The sequence below is a fragment of the Chelonoidis abingdonii genome, chromosome 2 (assembly GCF_003597395.2).
Source record: "Chelonoidis abingdonii isolate Lonesome George chromosome 2, CheloAbing_2.0, whole genome shotgun sequence".
Classification (NCBI taxonomy): Eukaryota; Metazoa; Chordata; order Testudines; family Testudinidae; genus Chelonoidis; species Chelonoidis abingdonii.
In genome coordinates this window covers 231,847,649-231,872,512 of record NC_133770.1, presented here as the reverse complement: position 1 = coordinate 231,872,512, position 24,864 = coordinate 231,847,649, and the positions used below count along the sequence as shown (strand labels likewise).

The 24,864-nt window shown below is 43.2% G+C and overlaps 1 protein-coding gene across 1 annotated transcript in view; it reads left to right on the top strand.

The window, feature by feature from the left end:
* The first annotated feature begins 4,038 nt into the window (after positions 1 to 4,038).
* The window catches only part of LOC116829566 (DGAT1/2-independent enzyme synthesizing storage lipids-like), a 42,819-nt gene continuing 21,993 nt past the window's right edge, over positions 4,039 to 24,864 (top strand). The window contains exons 1-2 of the mRNA XM_032788436.1: positions 4,039 to 4,351; positions 14,425 to 14,589. Coding sequence (XP_032644327.1) covers positions 4,039 to 4,351; positions 14,425 to 14,589 — 478 coding nt within the window. The remainder of the gene's footprint in view (positions 4,352 to 14,424; positions 14,590 to 24,864) is intronic.

Sequence of the window (24,864 nt, the reverse complement as noted above, 5' to 3'; positions counted from 1 at the left end):
TCTTCATCACTGGCCGCGAGCTCGCCCATCCACAAAATAAAAGCACCCCCAGCCAGAGCGGTAGCTCCGTCGAGGCTCCCGCAGACTAAGCGGTGTCCGCGCCTGCGCTCCTCATCGCTAGAACTTTTGTCGACCCGTTTTTTGTCCCCAATCCCGGCTCGTGGTCGCTCCCAAGGCCGAGCAGGGCAGGGCCCAGGATGGGGCGATGTCCCCCTTGTGCCTCTGGGCGATTTTCACAAGCACCCGAAACTGGCACCAGCCCTTCTGCCGGGTGCCGCCCTGCTACCCCGGCCGGGACCCAGCGGCGCTCGAGGCGGCCAGTGAAGCAGATATCGCGGAGCGGAGCCGGCGCTGCGGGGCAGCCAGGTGAGGGGCAGGGCTGCGCGCGAGGGATTCTCGGCCCGGGGGGCGGGTGGGGACTAAGACGCGGGCTCCACGCGGAGGTTGCTCCGCTGACGCGAGAGCGACAGGGTACAAGGTGGGGAGCGAGCGCGGCCAACGCCGCGTGACAGCGGCCAGCGGAGCAGCCGCAGGGTCCGCGTTCCCCGGGCTGCGGCGCAGCCTCTGCCCTGCGCGGGCGGCTCCCTCCGCCTTGTGCCTGCTCCTTGGTGCAGCACGCGCCAGTACAGTAGTTGCTTTAGTTTAGTTTGTGCATTGGACAGAAGGGAAGGGGGGCTCTGCCAGGGGCAACAAACAAAAATGATGCTGAGAAGCAGGAGAAAACCCATGTTGGAAGAGAGCGTGGGAAGATCGAGAGCTTGGGAAGATCGGGACTGTTTAGAGATGGAGATAAAAGAGGCGATAATTTGCTAAGCTTCTCTCAACTCTATCTTCTCTCATAAGGCAACAGTGGGACATTCAAAGAAATTAACAGGCTCACATTTAAAAGGGATAAAAGGATCTTTTACCTAATGCATAAGTAGCACGTGGAAACTGCTACAATATATCATCACAAGAGTTTAGTAGCACAGGCACGCAGTTAGACGTTTATATGAATTCAGGGAACATTTGCAGTAAGGTCAGGTAATATTTAAGAAAAATGGAAGTGATCAACTCTTATTCTTCAGGGATTAACTACCTTCAAATTGATGGGCATTGGATTAGCTCAGGGGTAGGCAACCTATGGCACTGGTGCTGAAGGTGGCTCATGAGCTGATTTTCAATGGCACTCACACTTCCGAGGTCCGGGCCACCAGTCCAGGGGGCTCTGCATTTTAATTTAATTTTCAATGAAGCTTCTTAAACATTTTAAAAACCTTATTTACTTTACATACAACAATAGTTTAGTTATATATTATAGACTTAGGGAAAGAAACCTTATAAAAACGTTAAAATGTATTACTGGCACGTGAAACCTTAAATTAGAGTGAATAAATGAAGACTTGGCATACCACTTCTGAAAGGTTGCCGACCCCTGGATTAGCTGAATGATGAGTGTTCTGTGGAGTATAAAGAAGACAGATGAGGAGCAGGTTATTCAATAAATGCCCACTTCAGCGTTTCTTGCATCTTGTAATGGTCACTGATAGAGACAGAACACTGGCCCAGATGAAACACAGGCCCATCTGGCAATTCCTACATTCACATGATTGCATTCTGTGTATAGACAGTTTCACCAGTTCCCTTTTGCAGCCAGTCAGGTTCTCTTGGTTGGGTTTTCCATGGAGAGAAGGGCAGAAAATATAATTAAAGAGTAAAATGTGATTGAAAACCCACAAACACTGACACTGTTCAGGGGCACCTCTAGGAGTTGAAACTATGTCTAACTGACTATTTTTAAAATTGATTTGACTTAAAGTTGACAGTGTCTGTATAAAGATATTTGTCAAATACCATGGCAGGTTTCCAATGTAAGAGTTGTGGGAGTTGCACTTTTATATCAGTTTATTTGGCTTATTTATCTTTCAGTTATTAGCTTTAGCATTTGTAGAAGCTTCTGACCTTGAGTGTAAGCTTTCCTGTAGTCTTAATTTTAGAAATATTTCCTATGGTGAGTGTAGCGAGGGGGGTCCCCTCCCCCACGCTCCTGAGACAGGGAATAGGCTAGGAACCCTGTGGCCCGGGGCAGAGGCCCGGCCACCTATCCCCACCCCCAGGAAGTCAAGGGGCGGGACCGGAAGTTCAAGGCCCCCTCTGCCTGTTCCCGCCCCCAGGAAGTCAGGGGGCGGGACAGGAAGTATAAAAACCCGGTCCAGCCCTCAGTTAGAAGGACTGCTGAGAAGGCAGATGTGGGGTGCCTGAGCTCCCGGCTGGCCCGGCTTACCCCAGCTCGGTATCCGGAGGGTCGCCTGGCCTGAACACTCCCCTGGGGCGCAGCACCCAAGAGCAGCGGGCACGCCTTCGGACGCTCACGTCCTGCGAGGACTGGATGACCGGACCGCCTGGACCCCAGTACCCCGAGGAGTGGACTGGACCGCCTGGAACCCCTGGACCCGAGGACTGGACTGGACCCACCCGCTGCCGAGCCAGCTTGAGGAACCGATGATCGGAACTTCACTGGACGACGCCGGCGAAGGGCAGGTACGCCAGGAGGGGGAGGTTGGAAGCAGCCCTGGGCGGCTGACTCAGTCAGGCCAACAGAAGGCCCCGAGCCGATGTTCGTGTGCATGCGGCCAGGATCCCCACTGACCATCCGTCAGTGTGTTTCGGTGGGAACCCTGCTGCTCACCCGGTCAGTGTGTTTCGGGCAAGGGATCCCCACTGGACCGCCTTAGCGGCGACAGCCGCCACTAGGGCCCCGGGCTGGAACGTAGTGGAGTGGGAGGGCCCTGCGTTTCCCCCTGCCACCCCTTAAGGGTGGCAGACTCCCCCCTTCCTTTACTTTAACCTGATCGCCTCAGTTGTCCGCGGCTGCGCCTGTCCCAAAGGGCCCAAGCCCCTGAACTGCTTGATTGCTCTGCCCTGTCCCAAAGGCCAGAGCCCACTGAACTGCTTGGTGCTTCTGCCGCTGCCACAAAGGACCAGAGCACCTACACTGTTTGTTCGCCGTCCGCCCTACCCAAGGGCTCGGACTGCAGACTACATTCGCTCAGCCCCTGCGACCAGGAGCTGAGCCCCGGCCAAGGCCGTTACAGGAGACTATTAAATATTACCAATCCAAAATTGCCAAGGGGAGTCCTGCTCAGCCATGCATTGGAGCATGCACGCAGATATTATATTACAGTAATTTAACTGCTAAATTTGAAATCTCTACTGAGCTTGAATGAACTGTGATTTTTCAAAGGCTTATAACTTCACCAAATTTGGGTGGATTTTCATGGGCATAGCAAAAGGCACATTATTGACACAAAGGCCACACCCTGCCAAATTGTAAACCCTAGCTCAAAAGGTTTCATAATGGCTTCCATTGGGAGGGAGAGAAGCAAGTGAGGAGAGGACTATCTAGGAAGGAGCAGGTTCCTTATTTTGATACCTTGACCACTTTCCTCTCTGATTGCTAGTTTTCCCACTGCCTGTATGCAGTCCTCCTTCATACTCTTTGAATACACCTTTCATGTCCATGTCTCCTCTGACACATTAGTTGCTGCCTCCTCAGCCTCATTTCCTCATCCTCCCCTGCCTCATTTGATCTTCAGCCCTGGAACAGCTTGTTTGCTCACCAAGATGATGACTCATTGAATCTTGTTCTGAATAAAAACTCTTGCATCTCAGGCTATTCTTTCAGTGCTCCCTCTCTCTAACCATCACCTAATGCCCATCAGTGCTACTCCTTACCCCCTTGCACAGGCTTTCCATGACACTTGGTCCATCACTGGCCACTCCCAGGATCCCTCTGCTGTAGTCAGTCCCTTCTTCTGCTGATTTTCCTCTGTCACTACTGCAATGTTTTTAAAAATAGTTATATCAAAGTCCTACTTCACATGAGAAATACAGAATATTAAGAACATAATTTAAATACAACAAAAGCATGTCTGTAACTTCTCTGGTAGTAGTAGGAAGAAATGAACAGCATGTTCTCTCTTTCTAGGGGCAAGGTTAAGAAGTTGCTTTGATTACGAAGAGCGTTTGACTCAGTTTGCCTAATTCTTTTAACAGAAGATGTTAAGTAAAAGTGAATCCCATGCTTCATGGCAGGACTCAATGATTAGCTTAACCTGGCTGACTTACATATTAGAAGAATGGACCGGTGTGGAGTACCACTGTTTGTACTATATCAGCTTCATCTTGTGGGTGTTATCCATAATCTTTGCACCTCTTTTAATTTTCATAAGCACTAGTTGCTTTTTAAATCTTCTCCTGCACATTTACATGAGAAAGAATGGCCTAGATGAGGATTTCTCCAATAAGTCATGGGACAACGGAAGGTTCATGGTGGCATCCATACTTAGTATGGGTGGAAAACTGTGGCATGGTAAGATATTTTTCTCTCTGAACACTATTGTATTGTGATATGCTAACATTTTATTATTAAAAACTGGTATCCTGAACTTTTTGTGGCTGAGCTATAGTTACACTCAGATGGGATTCACTGATAGGAGAATTTGTTGACATTTCCTGGGCATTTTGAGCCATCATAGATAATAGGAATGATGGAATCTTTCAGCTAGGTCACTGATTCTTATCCAGCCCAAGTTGGTAGTAACAAAAGCTTTTATCAGCTGACGCTGTTTCTTACTCCCTGGCTGTGTCTACACTTGACTTCTATGTAAAAATGTTCTTATCATCTCCCTCTTGTAGCAGTGATGGGAAATTTTTAAGAAAAAGCCTACTGTAGAAAATGAACATAAGTACTGATGTGGGTTTATAAATATTAGAACCATGACACACATGATAGATTGTAGGTTTTTGCTTAAATTAAAATTATAGGCATAGTGAATGAAGTTAATGCAGTAGAGACAGAGCCTGAAAAACTCCTCTGATCCAGAAAGTTTCAAATTTCTATGACTTCTGCTATCTAGAGACTGATATAAAAGATGAAACCCACTAACAGAGACCAGGGTCAGCATCCTAGGAAAAACTTCTTCATCCTCCCCTTTCCCAACAGGTTGGGGTTAGGGGGCCTGGCCTTCTCAGTAACACGATAAACAATTTCAAGGCCTGCAATAGGTGCACTGGAACCAAATTCTGCAGTAACAACCCCTAAATTCAGTGCCAATGTTAATAATTTATTCACACTAGAAAATACCTTTTATTCTCCATGTTTAGTGAGACTATTTATCATGTTACTTGCTGCTCAAAGTGCACAAGTTTTGGTGTGGACGAGAGGGGAGTGCTGAAGCTTCCAGGAATTTCCTGACATACGTTAGTTTTAAGGGGTAAAACTAAGACACACAGGCATCAACACTTCATTTAAATGAAGGGGTTCACTTCTTTTGGCCTTGAATTCCCTCCCCCCTTCCCTGCCCATGAAAGTGTAAGGCCTTGGTATCAGAATCAGTGTATTTCAGCTTCTCAGAATATGTCTACACCACTGTTAAAAACTTGTGGCTGGCCTGTGTCAGCTGACTTGGGCTCGGGCTCAGTGGCTGTTTAATTGCGGTGTAGCCATTCGGGTTTGGGCTGGAGCCTGGGCTCTGGGACTCTGCGAGGGGGAAACCAATATTTAGATTCTGTACAAATAGATGGGAAAGCCACTTAGTCCTTTTTTTCTAGTTTTAATTTGTGAGTAATCTGCTACTTTTATATAGTCTTTTAGACTAAAATTACACTTTAGGATGAACTGAGATTTTTTTTAACAAATACAAGGAAATAGTTAAGATCGTAAATCATAACTAAAATACACTGTAAAATAACATAGTTGAAAAATTATTTCTTATTTCATTTACTTGTCAGGACCTCTGTAATTTTTTTTATTTTTTTGGCAAACATAACATTGCAAACATCTAAAGCAGAAAAGGGAACTGAACAATTTAAAGGACTCTTGTGTCACTGTCAGCTCTTGCAGGAGAATTGCAGGACTTTGAACCTACTTTTGGCATGTTAAAACAAGAAAAACTTCCAGCTTGGATTGCATTCCTTTATAAGGCAACCTCCTGTCTCAAGAAGCTGCCCCAGAATATCCCCACACTTGGCATATTCCTTTTATTAGGAGACCATCTTTTGTTAAACCAACCAGCTTTTGACAGGTCCATGACTCATCTCTATATCTTTAAACATTTACTTTTTGTAAATTTAAAGTGGTATGGGTATTTTGCTAGTAGTTTAAGTTCTTAAACAATATTTTTTCTTAATTTTCTTTTTAAAAGCCTTGGTTCTTATTTTTAAAAGCAAATATCACTTCTTAAAGCGGGTAACCCTGATGTCTATTAGGAATAAAATCTGAAGAGATGGTTTTTGACAAACAGCCAGGTGTGAAAGTGAAGTGGTATGGGCCAGTAAGGGTACTGGTAAAAAGTGGCCGGGGTAGTACAGTCCTTCACATACCTTAAGCACTGAGTGATCACTCAGTGCAATACTTAACCACCCAGACTTCTTCTTTGATGGGAGGAGCAATTGATCCTTTCCAGCAGTACTGAGGGCTTTTGGTTCCTTTCCTCCTCCATCAACCACTATCTTTTCATCCTTTCCCTCTCACCCAAAATAAAAGAGATCTCCCTTGTTCCATTGAAGTTCAGTGACTTAGCCATTAAAGAAGATAGTCCCATTTGGCTGAATGAGTGTGTTCTATCCACTCCATCTTGAACATGTCAAAACTCTCTTCTCCACACCTGCTTCCCAAATAGCTTCATTTTGAAGGGGGTCTAAGAATGTTTGTTTTCTCCTATTACAGCATCATTGGAGAAGACGTGGGTTAAATAAATCGAAGATCCTTTAACTGAGCTTTACTAAAGTGATACCAAGTCCAATAGGACTCGAAGCTTTCACATTTTCTGCAGTTTCAAAGACCAAGTTTTCCTTCCTACACCTTATCTGATGCAGTAGGAAGTCTATTCGAGTTCCAGATTCGTGGCTGAAAAATTGGAAGTGTGCTCACAAATAAGAGTTTGGATCCTCCTCTCTTGATCTGAGAGCTACCATTGCACAAGTAGCCATTATCTGCACTGCCCTCAATGTCATTCCTCAGCCCCAGTCCCAGAAGAAGTCATCAGCTAGGAACCCCCAGTTAGGGTGACCAGATGTCCTGTTTTTATAGGTACAGTATTGATATCTGGGGCTTTTTTTGTATGGGCTCCTATTACCCCTCATACTCTGTCCTGATTTTTCACACTTGTTATCTGGTCACCCTACCCCCAGTGCAGAAAAACATCAGAAGCCAATCAAAGACAACTCCCAGCTTTGTTATACAGCTTGGCCTGTGTTGTACCCAGATTCTTGGCTAACTCCTATGCAAAATTCTGGAATCTAAGAACACAGAGGAGGCAGCACCAGATAAAGATCCTACTAGCAGAAACACCCTCATTCAAGCACCCTTTGATGACACTTTATTGTTTGGAGCATCTTTAGGCAGAGCTTTAAATGACTTGGACAGAGCTTTTAATGGCATGTTTGGATCTCAGCAAAACATTCTCTCCATTTCCATCATCAGAGAGTTAAGAGGGAAGTTCAGACCCTTACCAAAACAAAGAAAATTAATTTACATAAAGACTTTGCTGATTTTTAATTTTGAGATGTGAGTTTTTATTTTAGGATTATTTTTATTTTCAGATTATTTTTCCCCTTGTTCTGCATCTCTGAATTCATAGTGAATTTAGTTTTTGATTTTTTTTCTTTCCTTCAAGGGAATGTTTGTGCAATTCTTGCTACTGATCCTTGCATAGGCCAAACAAAAAATTTAATTTGAATATATTGTTATTTAATATACTTGTGTGATTCAATGCTTCCTGCAGCTTCTTCATGCCAATTATATAGGATATTGAGCCCACTTTCAACCTTTCCTGCCCTGATCCCCACTCCATTAGTGCTATCACTTAAGCACTGACCCATGTCAGATAAGCATAGAGAATTCTGCACAAAGAAATAAACAGTCTGAACTATGCTGTTCATGCATACAAATAGTTACGACCAATTTAGAAATCATTCAGGAAAAAGATTTAGGTGTCATTGTGGACAACTCAATGGAAATATCTGTGCAGTGTACACAGATTGGATGGCATGCTCTAATTTTGAATATTACATTACATTATGGTTGCCTCTTCTCAAAAATTATATAGCAGAAATAGAAAAGGTACCAAGAAGGCTATTGCAGATGATTAGATGCATAGAAAACTTCAGCATGATGAAAGATTACTCCTATTATATAGTTTTTTGAGTGGCTCTGTATATTCCCACTTATGGGTACTGCTCTGCCTAGTGGTGTCTAAATAGAACCCTCTCCTGGCAGTGTACCTTAGAGTACACTCACATGCCTCCCCCTTACCCATCAACAATTCCAACTGTTTTGAGAGTGAGGATATAAGGGGTGGCGTGAGCTGAGCTCTTCACCACCTCAGTTCCTTTGAACCGCATGCCTGGATGGTAGTGAACCGCTCCAGTCTCATTGGATCTGAAGTCCTTTCTGCTTGAAGTGTTCTTTCTTGTAGCTAGTTAGTGTTAGTATAGGTATAGTCAGTGCGTAGCTTGGTTCCAGGTTATGGCAGAGCTGAGGAAGAAGGTGGGATTCAAGAGGTGTGCTTTATGCCCCGCTGTCTTCCCCGTGTCTGATGACCACATGTGGTACCTCAAGTGCATGGGAAAGGGCTGCTCTCCTTCTAGGTGTTCTATTTGCCAGACTCTTAGACTCAGAGTCTGCAAGGACAGAGAGACTCAATTACAGCTCCTTCTTCTCATCCCTCTGGATCTGGACAGTTGTTGGATCCAAGGTCCAAGAGGCCAGTCTTGACTTCTGTGGCTTCCAGTAAGTCAAAACAGTTGAAGTGCTCCAAGAACTGGAGCCTCATGAGGTCCAGCTTTGGTTCCCTCTGCTCCTCCAGTCAAGCCCTTGAAGCTACCTATGTCAGAACCGAGGGCCACGTGGTTGGCTTCAGCTGTCTTGCATCCAGAGAAAAAGTCGAGAGATGAGATGGCCACTCTCAGCTGTGCTGTATCCCATGCATTAGATTTCTTGGATACATCCAATTCCAACAGAGCCTCCATGGCTTCAAAATCCTGGTTGGTTCCAGTCTCTTCTTCAGAAACTAGCAGGATGGATTTGAGTCTTATATTGGATGTGATTCTGTCCATGTCTTTGGCTCTGACTGTTACAGTTACAAGCAAAATAGGCCTAAGGACAAATCAGCCACTGTTAGCAGTGCCAGATCCCATGCCTCAGATTTATCAGCTCCAGCCAATATGACAGAACTGCTACGATTCTAAAATCTAGATCTTCACCTTCAGCTCTGGCAGTTAGGGAGACAGATTGTATCCTGTATTGGATTTGGTGCCATCTAAGTCTTATGCTCTGGCCACAATTCCAGCTCCGTCTTTAGTTCCAAAGGGTGCAGTGATAGTGATAGCTGAAGTCCACTGTTTAGTTTCTGATTGTTCCTTGGATCCAACTGTGAAACAGAAGGTCTCCAGAAAGAAGCAAAAAAAGCGATTTTGAGATCTGCTACTTTTTCATTTGAAAAAAAGAAGAGAACAGAGGACATTGTTACTCTTTCTCCAGAATGTGGCTAAGGACTCAGAGCTTCCTTTGATGCCTCGGACTCTGCTACTAGAACACTGACTCCTGCTATGAGGAGACATGCTTGGCTTTGCTGCTTTTCTCTGGCCCTGGATACCAGACTTAAACTAGAGAATCTGTCCTTCCAAGGGGATGATCTTCTCAGAGAAAAGACAGATGAGTTGCTGGAATAGGTAAAGGAGGCAAGATCGACAGCCCATTTTCTGAGCTTGATTTCTTCTGATAAGAGGAGACCTTCTACTTCTTCTTTTCGTTATCAGAGGCAATTCTGTCCCAAGTTGTCTTCATCTTATTTTTCGCCTAATCTAAGATGTCAGCAGTACCACTAATTGTCATGCTTCCAGAGCTAACGTAAGAAGAAGTCATTTACATCAAGACCTAAATCTGAGCAACCTGCTGCCTCCATTACATATTTGTCTCGAAACACTGGAACTCAGATTTGAATGCACGATTGTTGGAATTATTTTTTAGGCAGTGTATTACAACACTAATTTAACCGTAAATTACTTTATTAAATTCAGAGGCCAAATGGTAATGATACAATTGCTCTAAACGTGCCTAAAAAGCCTAAATAATAAGCAATTTACTACATCCAAACAGTAACATAACATTTATAAGCACTTAATCAAGATACTTACAAATGGGCAAAACTCAGGGTTGCTTAGATCCAAATTAGTCGGCTTCATCGTGGTCAGGCAGGTATTGGCAATGAAGCCTTTAAGAGTTTACTTTTTTATATCCTTTCACAAACAAGCGATATCATTTCCAATTACTGACTTCAGCTAAAATCCAGTTTGAGACCGTTCACCCTTATTTCCAGTTTTAATCCAGATAAGATTTACAATTTCCTTTCTCCCTTTCTGTTTCTTCCATATCTTATCCCCTCCTTCTTCCTGACCAACAGTTTTTTCCATTGTACCTGGTTCACATAGGCCCTAATTTTTGAGATAACACTGGTGTGTTGGGTGGGAAGATCCATGCTGGCACTTTCTAAAACAGATTCTCTTTGTGTTATTTAAAACCATCTGCAATCACCCCTCTTGGTCAGAAGCCTTCTTTTTAGAAACTTCCCTTTACTTCATTAGTTATTCTTTGAATCCTACTTCATTCTGTCTGGCCTTATAACTAATTATTTTCAAGGTCTTTCTTTTATGTGCAAATTAGGGCCCTTCTTTACAATACATTCCTTTAACCAAACTTAAACTGACTTGAATTTTATATTTATTCTACAATGATTGAGTGTCAAGATCCAACCAGTCAGGGCCATTTCCTCCCTCAGTTTGGAGAAAGGCTAGCCCATTTTGTAGACACTTGAAGGCAAATTACATAAAACAGATTGCTTATGGACATTACAGAAAAGGGCTATGCCATTCAGTTTGACAGACTATACACTTCCAATTTCCCCCCATCCTTCCCTTTTCAGGCAACCTTCTCATGAGGCTATGTTACTTTCAGAAGTAGATAAATTGTTTTTAATAGGAGGCAGTCAAGGAGGTGACTAATACACAAGTCAGGGGTGTTATTCTCAGTACTTCCCGGTTGTCTGGGTTGGGGCATAGGCACAGAGCTGGCACTAGGCATAAGCAGACAAATTTCTTAGGGCCTCAACCAGCTCAAGGGGGCCCCCTATTTATTCGTTTTTGTTAGAACTTGGCTGTTTTAGTATTACAGAGAGGTGCCAAAAATACTCCTGCTTAGGGCCCCCAATGGACTAGCACCAGCAACGCATGGGTGACCTGGCCTCAGGCTTAGCATTGCGTGCAGGCCAAGGGTCCAGGGACCAAATGGAAGTTACGAGGAATCAGACAAGGTTGGAATGCCAAGAGATCAGAATTGAGAGACAAACTGGAGGACAGGGATCAAGAGACAGTTACCAAGACTCAGGCTGAATCAAGATTCCAGGAAGTCAGGATCAGGTGAGAAACCAGAAAGCAAGAAACAAGTGGCAGTTACTAAGAGTCAGGCCAGATCAGGAGGTCAGGATCAGAAGGCAGGAAGAGATAAATACCAGACCAGCAGTCCATGGCAGGGTGGAGCGCAATTGTACTTACTGTTTCCTTCTCTCTCTTAAATAGGGGCTGTGACCCAGTCAGGAGCCTTGACTTAATCAGAGCGTAGGGACGTGGTTTATGACCCAGTTGGGCTTCATGGACCCCAGTCCCAGCTGCTGTCTGTGAGCTGCTAGGTGGAGGACTGGAGTGAGAACTCCCAGGACCCCTGGTTTCAATACCCGTGGGACCTGACACTGGTTCAGAAAAAGGATGGGGGGTTCCATCCAATTTTTTATTCAAGGAACCTCAACAAATACATTCAGAAGTTTCAGTTCTGCATGTTAAGTTTGGCTTCCTTAACCACTTCACTTTTGGTCATGGATTGGTTCACAACTCTTGGTTTAAAGAAAACATAATTTCATATATTGATTCACCACATTCATTGAAAATACCTTCATTTCATATCCATCAGAGAATTAATTTGCTGATATTTTTCCAAAATGCACATTCTAATAAAGAGGAATCTGTTCTACATACTTTGGATGTGAGAGAGGCTCTTGCTGATTAACTAGATAGAACTGAAGGTTTTCGAAAATCAGGTATATTATTTGTGTCTCATGCTAAGATCATGTGGGTTTTATGGTTTCTTCTCAGACTATTTCTAGGTGGATTAAACAATGTATTATTGAATGTTACATATTAGCAGAAATTCCTGTACCTACTTCCGTACACTCACATTCTACTAGAGCTGTAACAACTTCTTTTGCTTGCCATAAGCAGGTCTTCCTTGCTGAAATTTGAAGAGCTGCAACCTGGAATTCTGTACACACTTTCACCAGGCAATGTGCTCTGGATCTGTTCACTGTGGCTGATGCTACATTCAGGAGGGTGGTGATTCAGTCACTGTTCAATGGAGACTCTGTTCCCACCTCCGGACTATTATCAGCACTTATATTCCCATTTATGGTTTTGATTATAGTAGAAATAGAATAGGCCCAAAAAAGGACACTGTAGATGACGAGAGCCATGGAAAAGCTTGATGAAAAATTTGATAAAAGATTAAAATGATTGAGAGTATGTAGTTTAGAGAGAAACTATTGAACAGTATAGAGAAAATAAATGTTTTTACTCATGATTTCACTTTCAAGTTCTAGATATTTTCCCTCCACTTTATATTTGCCTTGAGTAGGATATTTTTTTAATCCAATCCATGTGTCTCTCCTCTCGGTCTGAAGTGTTTTTAGTTTTCAGAGCTGTAGCATACACAACTCTGGAAAACTATGAGAAAGCTTATTCATTTGAAGTGGTGCTCAGTATTCTGTAGATTCGTTGGTTACTAATAACTATTCAAGTGTGACATAAACAAAAAAAAATCAAGTTAGAGAATAGCCTGGATCTTTAGTTGAATACTGTGATGGACTGTACTCCTGTACTCACACTATTGTAATAATATTTGTACAAAGTATGCCTTATGAGGTATCACTTGAAAACCTATAATTTGCTGGTCATTATTGTCCTGGTAAAATACGTGTGGTGATATTGTATGTGAAGTTATAACATTCCACTGTATGACGTTACTGAAACATGTTCCAATTCTGGGGAGTGGTCAAACCAGTTCCTCAGACAAAGGGCAAGCTGACACATCAGCCAAGTATAAACAAGGTCAATGAGTCATTACCTGCTAAGTGGCTATTCATTGGCAGGAAAAAGGTTATTGGCAGAAAATGTAAATTTTAGTAAAGGTACCTATGTACATAGTTTTCCTAGCATCATGCTCCCAGGTAGAAATGCTTCTCAAATGGAGGACAGGACTATAAAAAAGAAGGAGGAAGACACCCCACAAGACCCCACCCAAGCTCCTCTCTCACTCTCTGTCCATCAATTCACTGCACTAGAAGGAAAAAAGGAAACAGCCATTACACAGAAGGGGTCCTGACCTAAGGAGTTTGGTCAGTAAGACTGTTGAGAACATGTGGTAAGAATAACTTTGCTTTAAATTTAACATAGTTTGTTAAATTAGGAACTAGTTGCATTTTATTTTTCTTCTAACCATTTCTGACTTTTATGCCTTATTCCTTGTATTCACTTAAAATCTGTCTCTTTGTAGTTAATCAACTTGTTTTATTGTTTTATCTAAACTAGTGTGTTTGAATTGAAGTGTTTGGGAAACTCCACTTGAGATAACAAGATTTGTGCGTATCGTTTCTGGTAATTGAATGATGGACTTTGTATAAACCTGTATTGTCCAGAGAGAGGCTGGACAGTAGAAGACGTACATTTGTGGGGAAAATCTGGGACTGGGAGTATGCTGATGTCACCCTACAGTTTAATTCAGGCTGGTAAAAGCCTAGCTGTGGCTGGCAGGCTGCAAGTGCACACAGACATAGCTGGGAGCAACTTACATGCTGGAGGCTATTTGTGAGCAGTCCTGATGGGAAGCTACAACCGCAAAGCAGTGTAAAGGGCACACCAGGCAGGCGTGAAACAGCTACTCGCCAGTCTAGATTGTACTGTGGGAAGGAAACAAATGCCATTTACAAGTAAGAATTTTCCCCCTGATTTCTGACTCCTCTTAAATCATGGTCACAATTACAAAAATAAGAACAATGACTCAAGACTGCACCAATACTTTAGGCCTCTGTGGGTTGAGATATGGTTCAGCGATGCAGGAAATCAAGAATAAGGCTGCCATTTTCTCACTGCATTTTGATTATCAAGTGAAATGTTTGACTCTCAGAACCAAGAGTTAATTGTTATGCTAAAACTTACTCCTGGTGCAGCTTCCCCACATGTCGTCAAGAGTTTCTGTAACTCTAGTAAGGAGTTTGTTATATCACAGGTTGACTGGTATAAAGCTAGTATTGAAACTATTGTTCTTTGTACTCTTGACAGGTTATGAGCTTCATGGTATGGAAAAAATTCCAGAAGGACCAGGGCTTATAGTTTATTACCATGGAGCCTTTCCTATAGACTACTGCTTCTTTATCTCTAATCTTTATAGACAGACGGGAAGACTCTGTTACTCAGTAGTTGATCACTTCTTTTCTAAGTTACCAGGTAAAGTACTTTTATTGTAAGTAAGAAAGTTAGTAATATTTTGAATTCCGAGATATTAATTCATACCATTTTAGAGATACATATATTACAAATATTAAGACTTAAACAAAATGCTTTCCAGGTATGCACTACAGAAAATAGTATAATTTCAAGCATTTGAAAAACTCTGTGGTCTTTTGAATTTCCTTATAGCTAAAGGTTTCTAAATTTCAAAAAACTTCGTGTGTAGCTTTAACATAAAAATGAACTGTTCTTTCTGTTCTCGTTTTATTGGTATGATTGACTGTTGTAAATTGGAAGAATGCAACATTTAATGAGTTTTATTATTGGCTTTTTTTGAGCAAATCCTAACATATAAACTATTCTAATGAACTTATTTTCTCAGGATGAGAATAGAAATCCTTAAATAGAAACCTATGAAGCATCCAACTCTCATTAAGGTTGTCATTAGGAACCAGTAACTTGCATTGCACAAGAAAATTTGGACTCGGAATGCAAATCTATCCTTGGTGTAATTCCATTGAAGTTAATGAAGTTGTACCAAGGGTGAATTTTGTCTACAGTCTTTGTATATAGTCTTCCAGCACGTTTTCTTTAATAATTTTGTTTTCCTGGCTTCTTCCAATTGATGTTCTGAAAATGAAGATTGGTTACCTTTAACTGAGGTTCTTCAAGATGGACTCTGCATGTTCAGATGGGATGTGTGATAAATAGGGATGTGTAATCTCCTGAAATATCCTGGATGAACTTTACTACTCAAGTTTTAAAATCTTTGGAACCTATTGTATTAAACGAATTGTTTATGTATTCTTGCAGGGCAGGGATTGCATGTATTTCCATGGGAAGGTTAAATATTGCTCCCCCAGAATTAAGAACAATTTGGAGTGATTAGTCAAAATCTCACAGGTTGCAAAAACTCTAGAGAAGCACCAGTCACTGGCAAGGTTTGCCTAAAGTAGTTCAAACTGGATTCTTCAGGGACCAAGAGACAAAGAAAGGGTTTTTGGTTAAATGGTCGGGTGGTAAACTGACTCAGGGCCTTCTTTCTGACCCAGCAGTCTGACAGGCTCTGTGGTCCACAGAAGGTCTCAATCCTTAGGGAAGGGTTGGAAGGATTTTGGCCTGCTTAGGCCCCAAAAGGCTAGGTTCCTGTTCTGAGCAAAGGGTGTTATGAACTTGAAACCATAGGAAAACCCCTGTGTGGGGTTTGAAGGACTGCTCCTGCCAGAGCCCTTATTGGATTTGGAGTGATCTCTAGTAAGCGTATTAGCACGCCTGCAGGTCTTTTTCTGTTTTTAATGTGTTTTCTCTGTATTGCTTTTGTGTTCAGATTAAAACAAGTTTGTTTAAAAAGAGATGTTTAGTAGATTAATAGTGGTAATTACCCTGTTAACCATCTCTGAAGAGAAGGCAAAACAAGCCTGCTTAGGCAGCCTGTGTTTTGTTGGAGATAGTCACAGTAAAGACAAGGAATGGGTCAGCCTGGAAATACTCTGGTCAGAAAGGAGAGAGATGTATGTCTCCACCCAATGGCTCAATCCAAAGGCAATGGCTGGGGAGCCAGAAGCTCAAGAGTGGGTGCCCTTGCTGGACTACTGAGGGGAAATACAGGTGTGCACAGAAAGGCAGCTCAGCATTGAGGACCTGATGAAAACACAGCTAGTAGGTTTGCTGTATTCTAATGAACAGAAGAGGAATAATGGTCCAGGTCTGCAAGGAACTTGCAGCCCACTGGCAGAGGGTGCAGCCGGCAGGGTAAATCTTGGAGCCAGCTCCTTGGAGGGAAGCAGGTAAGAGGCTGGCAGAGGCACTACCTCTTTTCTACCCAGTCTGAGTACATCACTGCTACTGGAATCAGAGATGGATCTACAAGTAGATCGAGAGAATCTGCAGCTGGAAAGGGACAAACTGCATCTGGAAATGCAGCAGCTAGTGGACAGGAAGCAACAGAGAGAAGACTAGGAAAAACAGTGTAAGTACAAGAGAAAAGAAAAGGAGAAGTAGTACCAGCATGAGGAGAGAAAGAAAGACAAACAGCTTCAGAATCCTTATCCAGTAGATAGAACTAGACCTCAGGTGCTTGTCCTGGTGGGTGGTATAGACTCCAAATTACTTCCTCATTTTAGGGAGGGGGACATAGATGTGTTTCTAAATGCTTTGGAAAGGGGTTGTGAATTGATAGGTCTCAAATGTAATTAACAGGGAATTATCGTTGAATGGTATATTTCCAGTGCGGTCCCACAGGGATCGGTTCTTGGCCCTATATTTTACATTTTTATCAGTGACCTGGAAGAAAACATAAAATCATCTGTGATGAAGTTTGCAGATGACACAAATTGGGGGAGTGGTAAATAATGAAAAGAACAGGAGTACTTGTAGCACCTTAGAGACTAACAAATTTATTTCAGCATAAGCTTTCGTGGGCTACAGCTCACTTCTTCGGATGCATAGAATGGAACACACAGAGAGGAGATATTTATACATACAGAGAACATGAAAAGGTGGAAGTACGCATACCAACTGTCTGTGTGTTCCATTCTATGCATCCGAAGAAGTGAGCTGTAGCCCACGAAAGCTTAAGCTGAAATAAATTTGTTAATCTCTAAGGTACCACAAGTACTCCTGTTCTTTTTGCAGATACAGACTAACATGGCTGCTACTCTGAAACCTGTAAATAATGAAGAGGACAGGTCACTGATTGAGAGCAATGAGGACCACTTCATAAACTGGGCATAAGCAAACGATATGTGTTTTAATATGGCTAAATGTATACCTGTAGGAACAAAGAACATAGGCTGTACTGACAGGATGGGAGACTCCATCCTGGGAAGCAGTGACTCTGAAAAAGATTTTGGGTCATGGTGCATAATCTGCTGATCATGACCTCCCAGTGTGATGCTCTGACCAAAAGGGCTAATGTGATCCTTGGATGAATAAACAGGGGAATATTGAGTAGGAGTAGAGAAGCTATTTTTTCTCTGTATTTTGCACTGCTGTCACTGCTGCTGGAGTACTGTGTCCAATTCTGGTGTTCATAATTCAAGAAAGATGTTGATAAATTGGAGAGAGTTCAGAGAAAAGCCACAAGAATTATTAAAGGATTAGACAACAAGCCTGATAGAGAAAGTTAAGGGGTAACTTGATTATAATCCATAAGTACCTAGCTGGGGAACATATGTTCAATAATAGGCTCTTCGGTATAGCAGAGAAAGGTATAACACAATCCAATATCTGGAAGATGAAACTAGACAAATTCAGACTGGAAATAAGGTGTAAATTTTTAACAGTGAAGATAATTAACCATTAGAGCAATTTACCAAGGGTTGCAATGGATTCTCCATCACTGACAATTTTAAAATCAAGATTGGGTGTTTTTCTATAATACATGCTCTAGCACAGTGGTTCTCAAACTTTTGTATTAGTGACCCTTTTCACATAGCAAGTCTCTGAGTGATACCCTCCTCCCTCCTTATAAATTAAAACCACTTTTTTATATATTTAACAACATTATAAATGCTCAATGCAAAGTGGGGTTTGGGGTGGAGGCTGACAGCTCGCAACCCCCCATATAGTAATCTTGCAACCTCCTAAGGCGTACCAGTCTCAGGTTTGACAACCCCTGCTCTAGCAATTATTTTTGGGGAAGTTTGGTGATCTGTGTTCAGTGGCCTGGATCTGAACGTCTTGTATCTGAATATGTTCCTCCTCTTCAGACAAAAGGTTTGCTGTAACAGAGGGTGTCAAGGTTCCTTCCCCACCCTGAACTTTAGGGTACAAATGTGGGGACCTGCATGGACACTTCTAAGCTTAATTACTAGCTTAGATCTGGTACACTGCCACCATCCAGAATTTCAGTGTTCTGGTGGACAGCTTTCTGTCCCCCCAAAATTTCCCCTCCCTGGGTTGCTTTGAGCTTCACCAATCCCTGGTGACACAGATCCAAATCTCTTGGATCTTAAAACAAGGAGAAATTAACATCCCCTCTCTTTCCCCCCACCAATCCCTGGTGAGTCCAGATCCAATCCCCTTGGATCTTAAAAACAAGAAAAAAATTAATCAGGTTTTTTAAAAAAGAGAGCTTTTAATAAAAGAAAAGTAAAAATCATCTCTGTTAAAATCAGGATGGAAAATACTTTACAGAGTAATCAGATTCATATAGCCCGGAGGAACCCCTCAGCCTTAGGTCATGTTACAGCAAACAGAGGTAAAATCCTCTCGCAAAAAAAAGGAACATTTACAGTTGAGGAAAACAAAATAAGACTAACCCGCCTTGCCTGGCTATTACTTACAAGTTTTGAAAAGATGAGAGGACTGATTCAGAAGAATTTGAGAGCCTGGATGACGTTGGTCCCTTTTAGTCCCAAGAGTGAACACCCCAAAACAAAGAGCACAAACAAAGACTTCCCTCCACTAAGAATTTGAAAGTATCTGTCCCCTTGTCCTCTGGTCAGGTGCAGCAGTTTTACTGACTTCTTACCCTTTACAGGTGAAAAGAGACATTACTCTTAACTAATTCTGTTTTATGAAGAAGGAATTGAGGGTGATAATTACTTCCACTACCGAATCTAGATCTCAGATTCAGAAAAAGCGTAATTGTAGTGAGGCCTGGCCTCCTGTCATGGTATAATTCCCCCTCTGCACCTTAGCGTCCAAAATATGGTACAGCATGAATCCTCTAAGCTTTGATTAACCGAACTTACGACCGTGTAGCGTGCGACCACCAGGATTTCCAGTGAGCATATACACTCTGTCCCCCCAAAAATCTTGCCTGGGTCCCTCTGGATTTAACCAAAGGAAAGTCAACCTTCTCTCACCGTGCCTTCCCAGCTTCCCCTCTCTGGTTACCTCTGGAAGATACGTGATTACAAATCCTTGGATCTTTTAAAACAGAGAAAATTCACCTTCCCCCTCCTCCCCCCCCTCTCTCTTTTCCCCCTCCCAGACTCTTCCTGAGAGAGAAAGTAATCCTGACACCGAAAGAAAATAGCCTTTCTCACCCCTTCCTCCTTTCCCCACCATTCCCTGGTGAATCCCAGACCCCATCCCCTTGGGTCTCCACCAGATAAAAATAAACAATCAATCGTCTTAAACAAGAAACTTTTAATTAAAAGAGAAAATAAATCATTTTGTAAATTTACAGGAATAGGTACAGGGTCTTTAGCTTAGAACTGAAACCTCCCAGCCAAGTATACAAGTACAATTTTAAATCCTTTCAGCTAAATACAAAATTTGACTCCTTCAAGCCAAATCAACATTTGCAATATAAAGAAAAACAAACTTAAGCCTAACTCGCCATCTACCTAGTACTTACTATTTGGAATCTATAAGAACCTGTATCAGGGAGATTGGAGAGAAACCTGGTTGCACGTCTGGTCCCTCTGAGCCCCCAGAGTGAACAACAACCAAAACTAACAGCACACACAAACTTCCCTTCCTCAAGATTTGAAAGTATCCTGTCCCCTGATTGGTACTCTGATCAGGTGACAGCCAGTCTTACTGAACTTGTTAACCCTTTACAGTCAAAAGAGATATAAAGTACTTCTGTTCTATTAACTCCTACTATCTGTTTATGACACGTCCCTTCAAGACTGACAGGGAGGAACCACTCTCCATCCCCTGGTAAGCAGAGCCAGGCAAGCCATGCCCACCCTGCCGGAAGCAGGGAGGTGGGAAAGAAAGTTTAAAAGGTGGGCCCTGCAACTCAGTTGCGCAAGAGCCAGAGAAGGAAGCAAATGTTGTTTGTCTGCTGCCAAGCCCTGTGCCTGAGACGGAGTTCTGCTGCACTGAGGACCCAGAGAAGATGGCAGGACTCCTGACAGACCAAGACTCAGAGGAGCTACTGGGACTGCCACTGGTTGTGTACCTTGGGGAGACGGAGGAATCCCAGGAGACAGAGATACATGCCAAAGGGGTAGTAGGAAGTAGCAGAGGGATGCCAGATGATATTCCAGTTATGTTGGCAGAATTCAGGTCAGCATGTTTCGGCCAGGTCCTCGCTGACCCAGTGGTTCTGGGCCATGGGCTAGGACCCTGTGGAGTAGGGTGGGCCTGGGTCCCCCTACCCTCTGCAGCTGCCCTACCCCTAGGGTGGCCAGCTATCCACCTTAGGTCAACAGGCCTGTGTTTGCCCACTGTCTGCCTGAGCCAGGAGGGTAAGCAATAGACCGCTTACTGCTCTGCCCTGCCCAGAGGGTCAGAGCCACTTTAAAACTGCTTATTGTTCTGCCTTGTCAGAGAGTCAGAGCCCTGAGACTGGTTATTACTCTGCCCCACCCAGGGGGCTAGAGCCCTGAGACTGCTTTTTACTCTTCCCTGCCCAGGGGGCCAGAGCTCTGAGACTGCTTCTTGCTGTGTCTTGCCCAGGGGGAAAGAGCCCTGAGACTGCTTCTTGCTGTGCCCTGCCCAGGGGACCAGAGCCCTGAGACTGCCTCTTTCTCTGTCCCGCCCTGAGACTGCCTCTTTCTCTGTCCCACCCAGAGGACCAAGGCCCTGAAACTGCTAATTCTCCATTGAACCTTGCCTTTATAGATACGTGGTAGTGAGAGGGTCTTTCCTTACTCCACGAGTGATGGGGAGGGGTGGTCTACAGTAATTATAGACATCCTTTGTGTGGTCTCTTGAGTTCCAAGTAATATGCACAATATGGAGCCAACCATTAGGGTCAATTGATCCAAAGCCATTCGGACCAGGATTTAGTAATTGGATCTGATTAATACCCTTGACCATAATGGTGAAAGGATTTAGGGTTCTGATATCTCTTGTGGTGATCAGGTAGTCAAGAACTGGCTGGTGGTATCTGCTGATCTGCCTCTGATAACTTTTCCAATAGAGGTGACTGCAGTGGACCTGGTAGAACTGATCATAGAGATAATACATTCAGAGACCTGAAGGATGTCTCGAGGGGCAGAAGCCGTGGTGAAAATAGCCGTTCCTCTCTTCTCTTATCCTCTGGAGGTAAAGAAGGGAGCTTTGGAGAAGAGCTCCTCTTATTTGCTGTTGATCTTTTGCTGGATTCAGGGCTGATAAGGACTCAAGTAGGGATGGATCTGAGCTATTACTGTGGGATAAAGAGTAGGAAGGTGGATTCAGAATGTTGCACAAGAGCAGTTCTCACTGGCTGAGGTTGTACTCCCTAAATTGCAGGTTTAAGAGTCAGTTCTGGTTATGCACTGTTTCTGAGTGGTCTCATATCTGTGTCTTAGCTCTGCTCACAGAACTTCTACGTGCCATAATCTTATTGAGATTTGTAAGCCTTGGATCTGATAAAGTTCTCATTCTCGGAATGGTTCTGCTAACAGAGGCCATTTCCAAAGCACATTTATCTCATCTTGATTCAGATCCACAGACTTGGAGACCTTCTTAGACACATTCTTCCCTTTCTTTTAAGATAGCACAAAAGAGGCTGCTGGAGTTGAAAGTACCATCAGAATGGATGGAGGTCCATAAGGTTTCTATTTATCCTGACCCAAAGGACCTAGAACTGAGGATGGTCTCTGCCTATCCCCTGTATCTGATGTCTTTTCAGCTTCTGTGTTAGGTGTTTCTACTGAAAAGGCAATCTATTCTGCCTCTCCTTCTTAGCTCTCAGAATAAACATGACACAGATTGAGCACTTCGATGAAGGACATCCCTTCTGAAAGGAAGCAAGGCATCCAGAATGTGATGCTGAAAACCACTCCGGACAGGAGACATGTTTGAATCCAGGTTTCCTCTTCAGAGCCACCATTTGAATTCTTCCATTAAAATTCTTACTTTAAAACTAAACTACCCTAATGGTCTTCACTATAAATTAATTGCTATCCTTAGCTCTATCTGCAGAACTATGTGAGGGGTTTTAGCATCGGTATTAAAGGTCCGGGGAGATTCCAAGTCTGTGGCTGCAGGTGTTGAAAGGAAACCAGGTGGCTGTGGATCACTATACCCCTTTTATAGCCTGACCGTTAGACTGTTCAGGAATCAGGGAAGGAAGGGTAAGAAGCGGTGTGTGCACTCTCCAATGCGCACTGCTAGTTGGCCAGCACATTCCATGAGTGGGATATGCAGAAGCTACTCGAAGGAGAACTTTTTCTTTTCTTTTAGAGTTTTATATCTTATTACACTGTACCTCTTTGGTATACAAGAGTGTTTTTCTTTCTCAGGTGTATATTTATGGGTGAATAACCTCACCTTTTGAAGTTTAATGCTTCAAGATTCTTCATGGTCATTTCCCACCCTAATTAGGCTACCTATGATAGGGTATATAAATACAACACTAGGCCGGAAGGGGTTAAAGAACAGTACTGGGCCCAGGTAGCCTGTCCCTCCAGCCTGCAGAGCATGCTCCAACTGGAGAGGGAGTTGAAAAGGGAGCAGCACAGCTCAGAAGGGGGAAGACTGGGGAGAAGACTAGACCTACTCTGAAGGCCCCTGACAAGAGTGCCAGAGAAGCTTCCCTGAGGGAAGTGAGAATATATGCTCAACTCGGTTGGGACAGATGATTTGGTTACCCTTTCTTTTTCTTTTCTCCTTATCTGGAACTGAAAGTGGGGAGACAAAAGCAATGATAGGAAGTGACCCAGGGAAGGCGACTCAGAGGGCACCTTTGGGAGGGCCAGATATTGTTGATCCTCTTTGGGCCCAGGCAGGGCTAGGTCTAGAGTTTTTGCCACCCCAACTGGCAGAGAGGGAAAAAAACCAAAACCGTGACTGCAATCAGTGGCAGCTCCACTGCGCCACTCTCTTCTTTGGCGGCAGGTCTTTCCCTCTGAGAGAGACCGAGGGACCCGCCGCCAAATTGCTGCTGAAGAGCCCGACGTGCTGCCCCTTCCCCTTGGCCGCCCCAAGCATCTGCTTGCTGAGCTGGTGCCTACAGCCAGCCCTGGGCCCAGGGTTGGTTCTCAGTGGGGTGGACGGGCCAAGACTCCCCTACCCCTGCCCTCACTACAGGAGGGACTTGAACCACTGGTGCTTCTCACTGTACCTCTGAGCAAAGTGCAACCAGGACTGTGGAGGGTGGGGTGGGTTCTAGGTGCACTAACCACTAGACCACTAACCCACCAAGGACTTTTTTACACTACCTTTACTGCACTAGTATCTAGAGGTTTGTTAATTAAATACAGATTACCCTAGGAGCTAGTGGTTTGTTCACCTATGCTATTCTCCTTAGGATCTGTTTACTCCCCATAGTGCTCATTGTGGTATGTATGATAACACTTTTATATTCATTTAAAGTTAGGTGTCTTTGTAAGAAGTGTCTTTAAGACAAATGAAAACAATTGGTGAGGAACATCTCACTTTCAGTAATCTTTATTTCATTTGTAACTCTCAAATTCAAAGACTAACTTGTGAACTCAGAAAGAAAGAAATGGTTGTAAAATTTCCCAATATACATTTGTAGTTTTAAAAATTCTTATTACGCTTAGCATAGTTATCTTATTGGAGCAAATTAGAAAAACAGAAAATCTGTGCATGCTACCATTTTTAATCTGTCTCTGGGTATTCGGATATATATCACGTTTCCCTGTGTTGTGACTCTTTGCCCCTTGTCCTCAGACTACAAGAAGTTATAGCCTATAATCCAAACAAAAGTTGTTCATTTCACAATAAAGTAATACACCTCTACCCCGATATAACACTGTCCTCGGGAGCCAAAAAATCTTACCACATTATAGGTGAAACCGTGTTATATCGAACTTCTTTTGATCCGCCAGAGTGTGCAGCCCCCCCTTCCCCACAACCTGGAGCACTGCTTTACCACGTTATGTTCAAATTCATGTTATATTGGGTCACATTGTATCCGAGTAGAGGTGTAGTAAAATTAGGCTTATTACTGTATGTGTATATTTTTCTGGGTGAGCAACTATGTGTGACTTCCTTTTAACTCATTCAAGTTAGGGACGGCATGTACATGAAAGGGCTATTCAAGTTCAAGCTGTAAATTTGTAAAACATTTCTTATTGCTAGTTGAGCCTGATACAAAGTCTCAGAAGTTTTTTAATGTAGCACTGAAACTATAGACCAAATTATTCAGCCTTTGTTCAGGCAAGATTCTCAATAAAGTCAAATATTGTCTTTACATTTGTACCCATCAACAGCTACCGAAGCAGTAAGTGAAAAATACACAGTCCATTCAGTACAGTCCAGTCACCCTGCAGAAACTCTTCTGGTTTTTTATTCCATCTATTTTGCCAGTTCTTTTCCCAAGTGTTGAGTAAAGGTCTCTTGATACCTTCCTTGTCCATCATATTGATTGTTATGGCTGGAACTCTGCCACACTTGGAAAGTGCATGTACATTT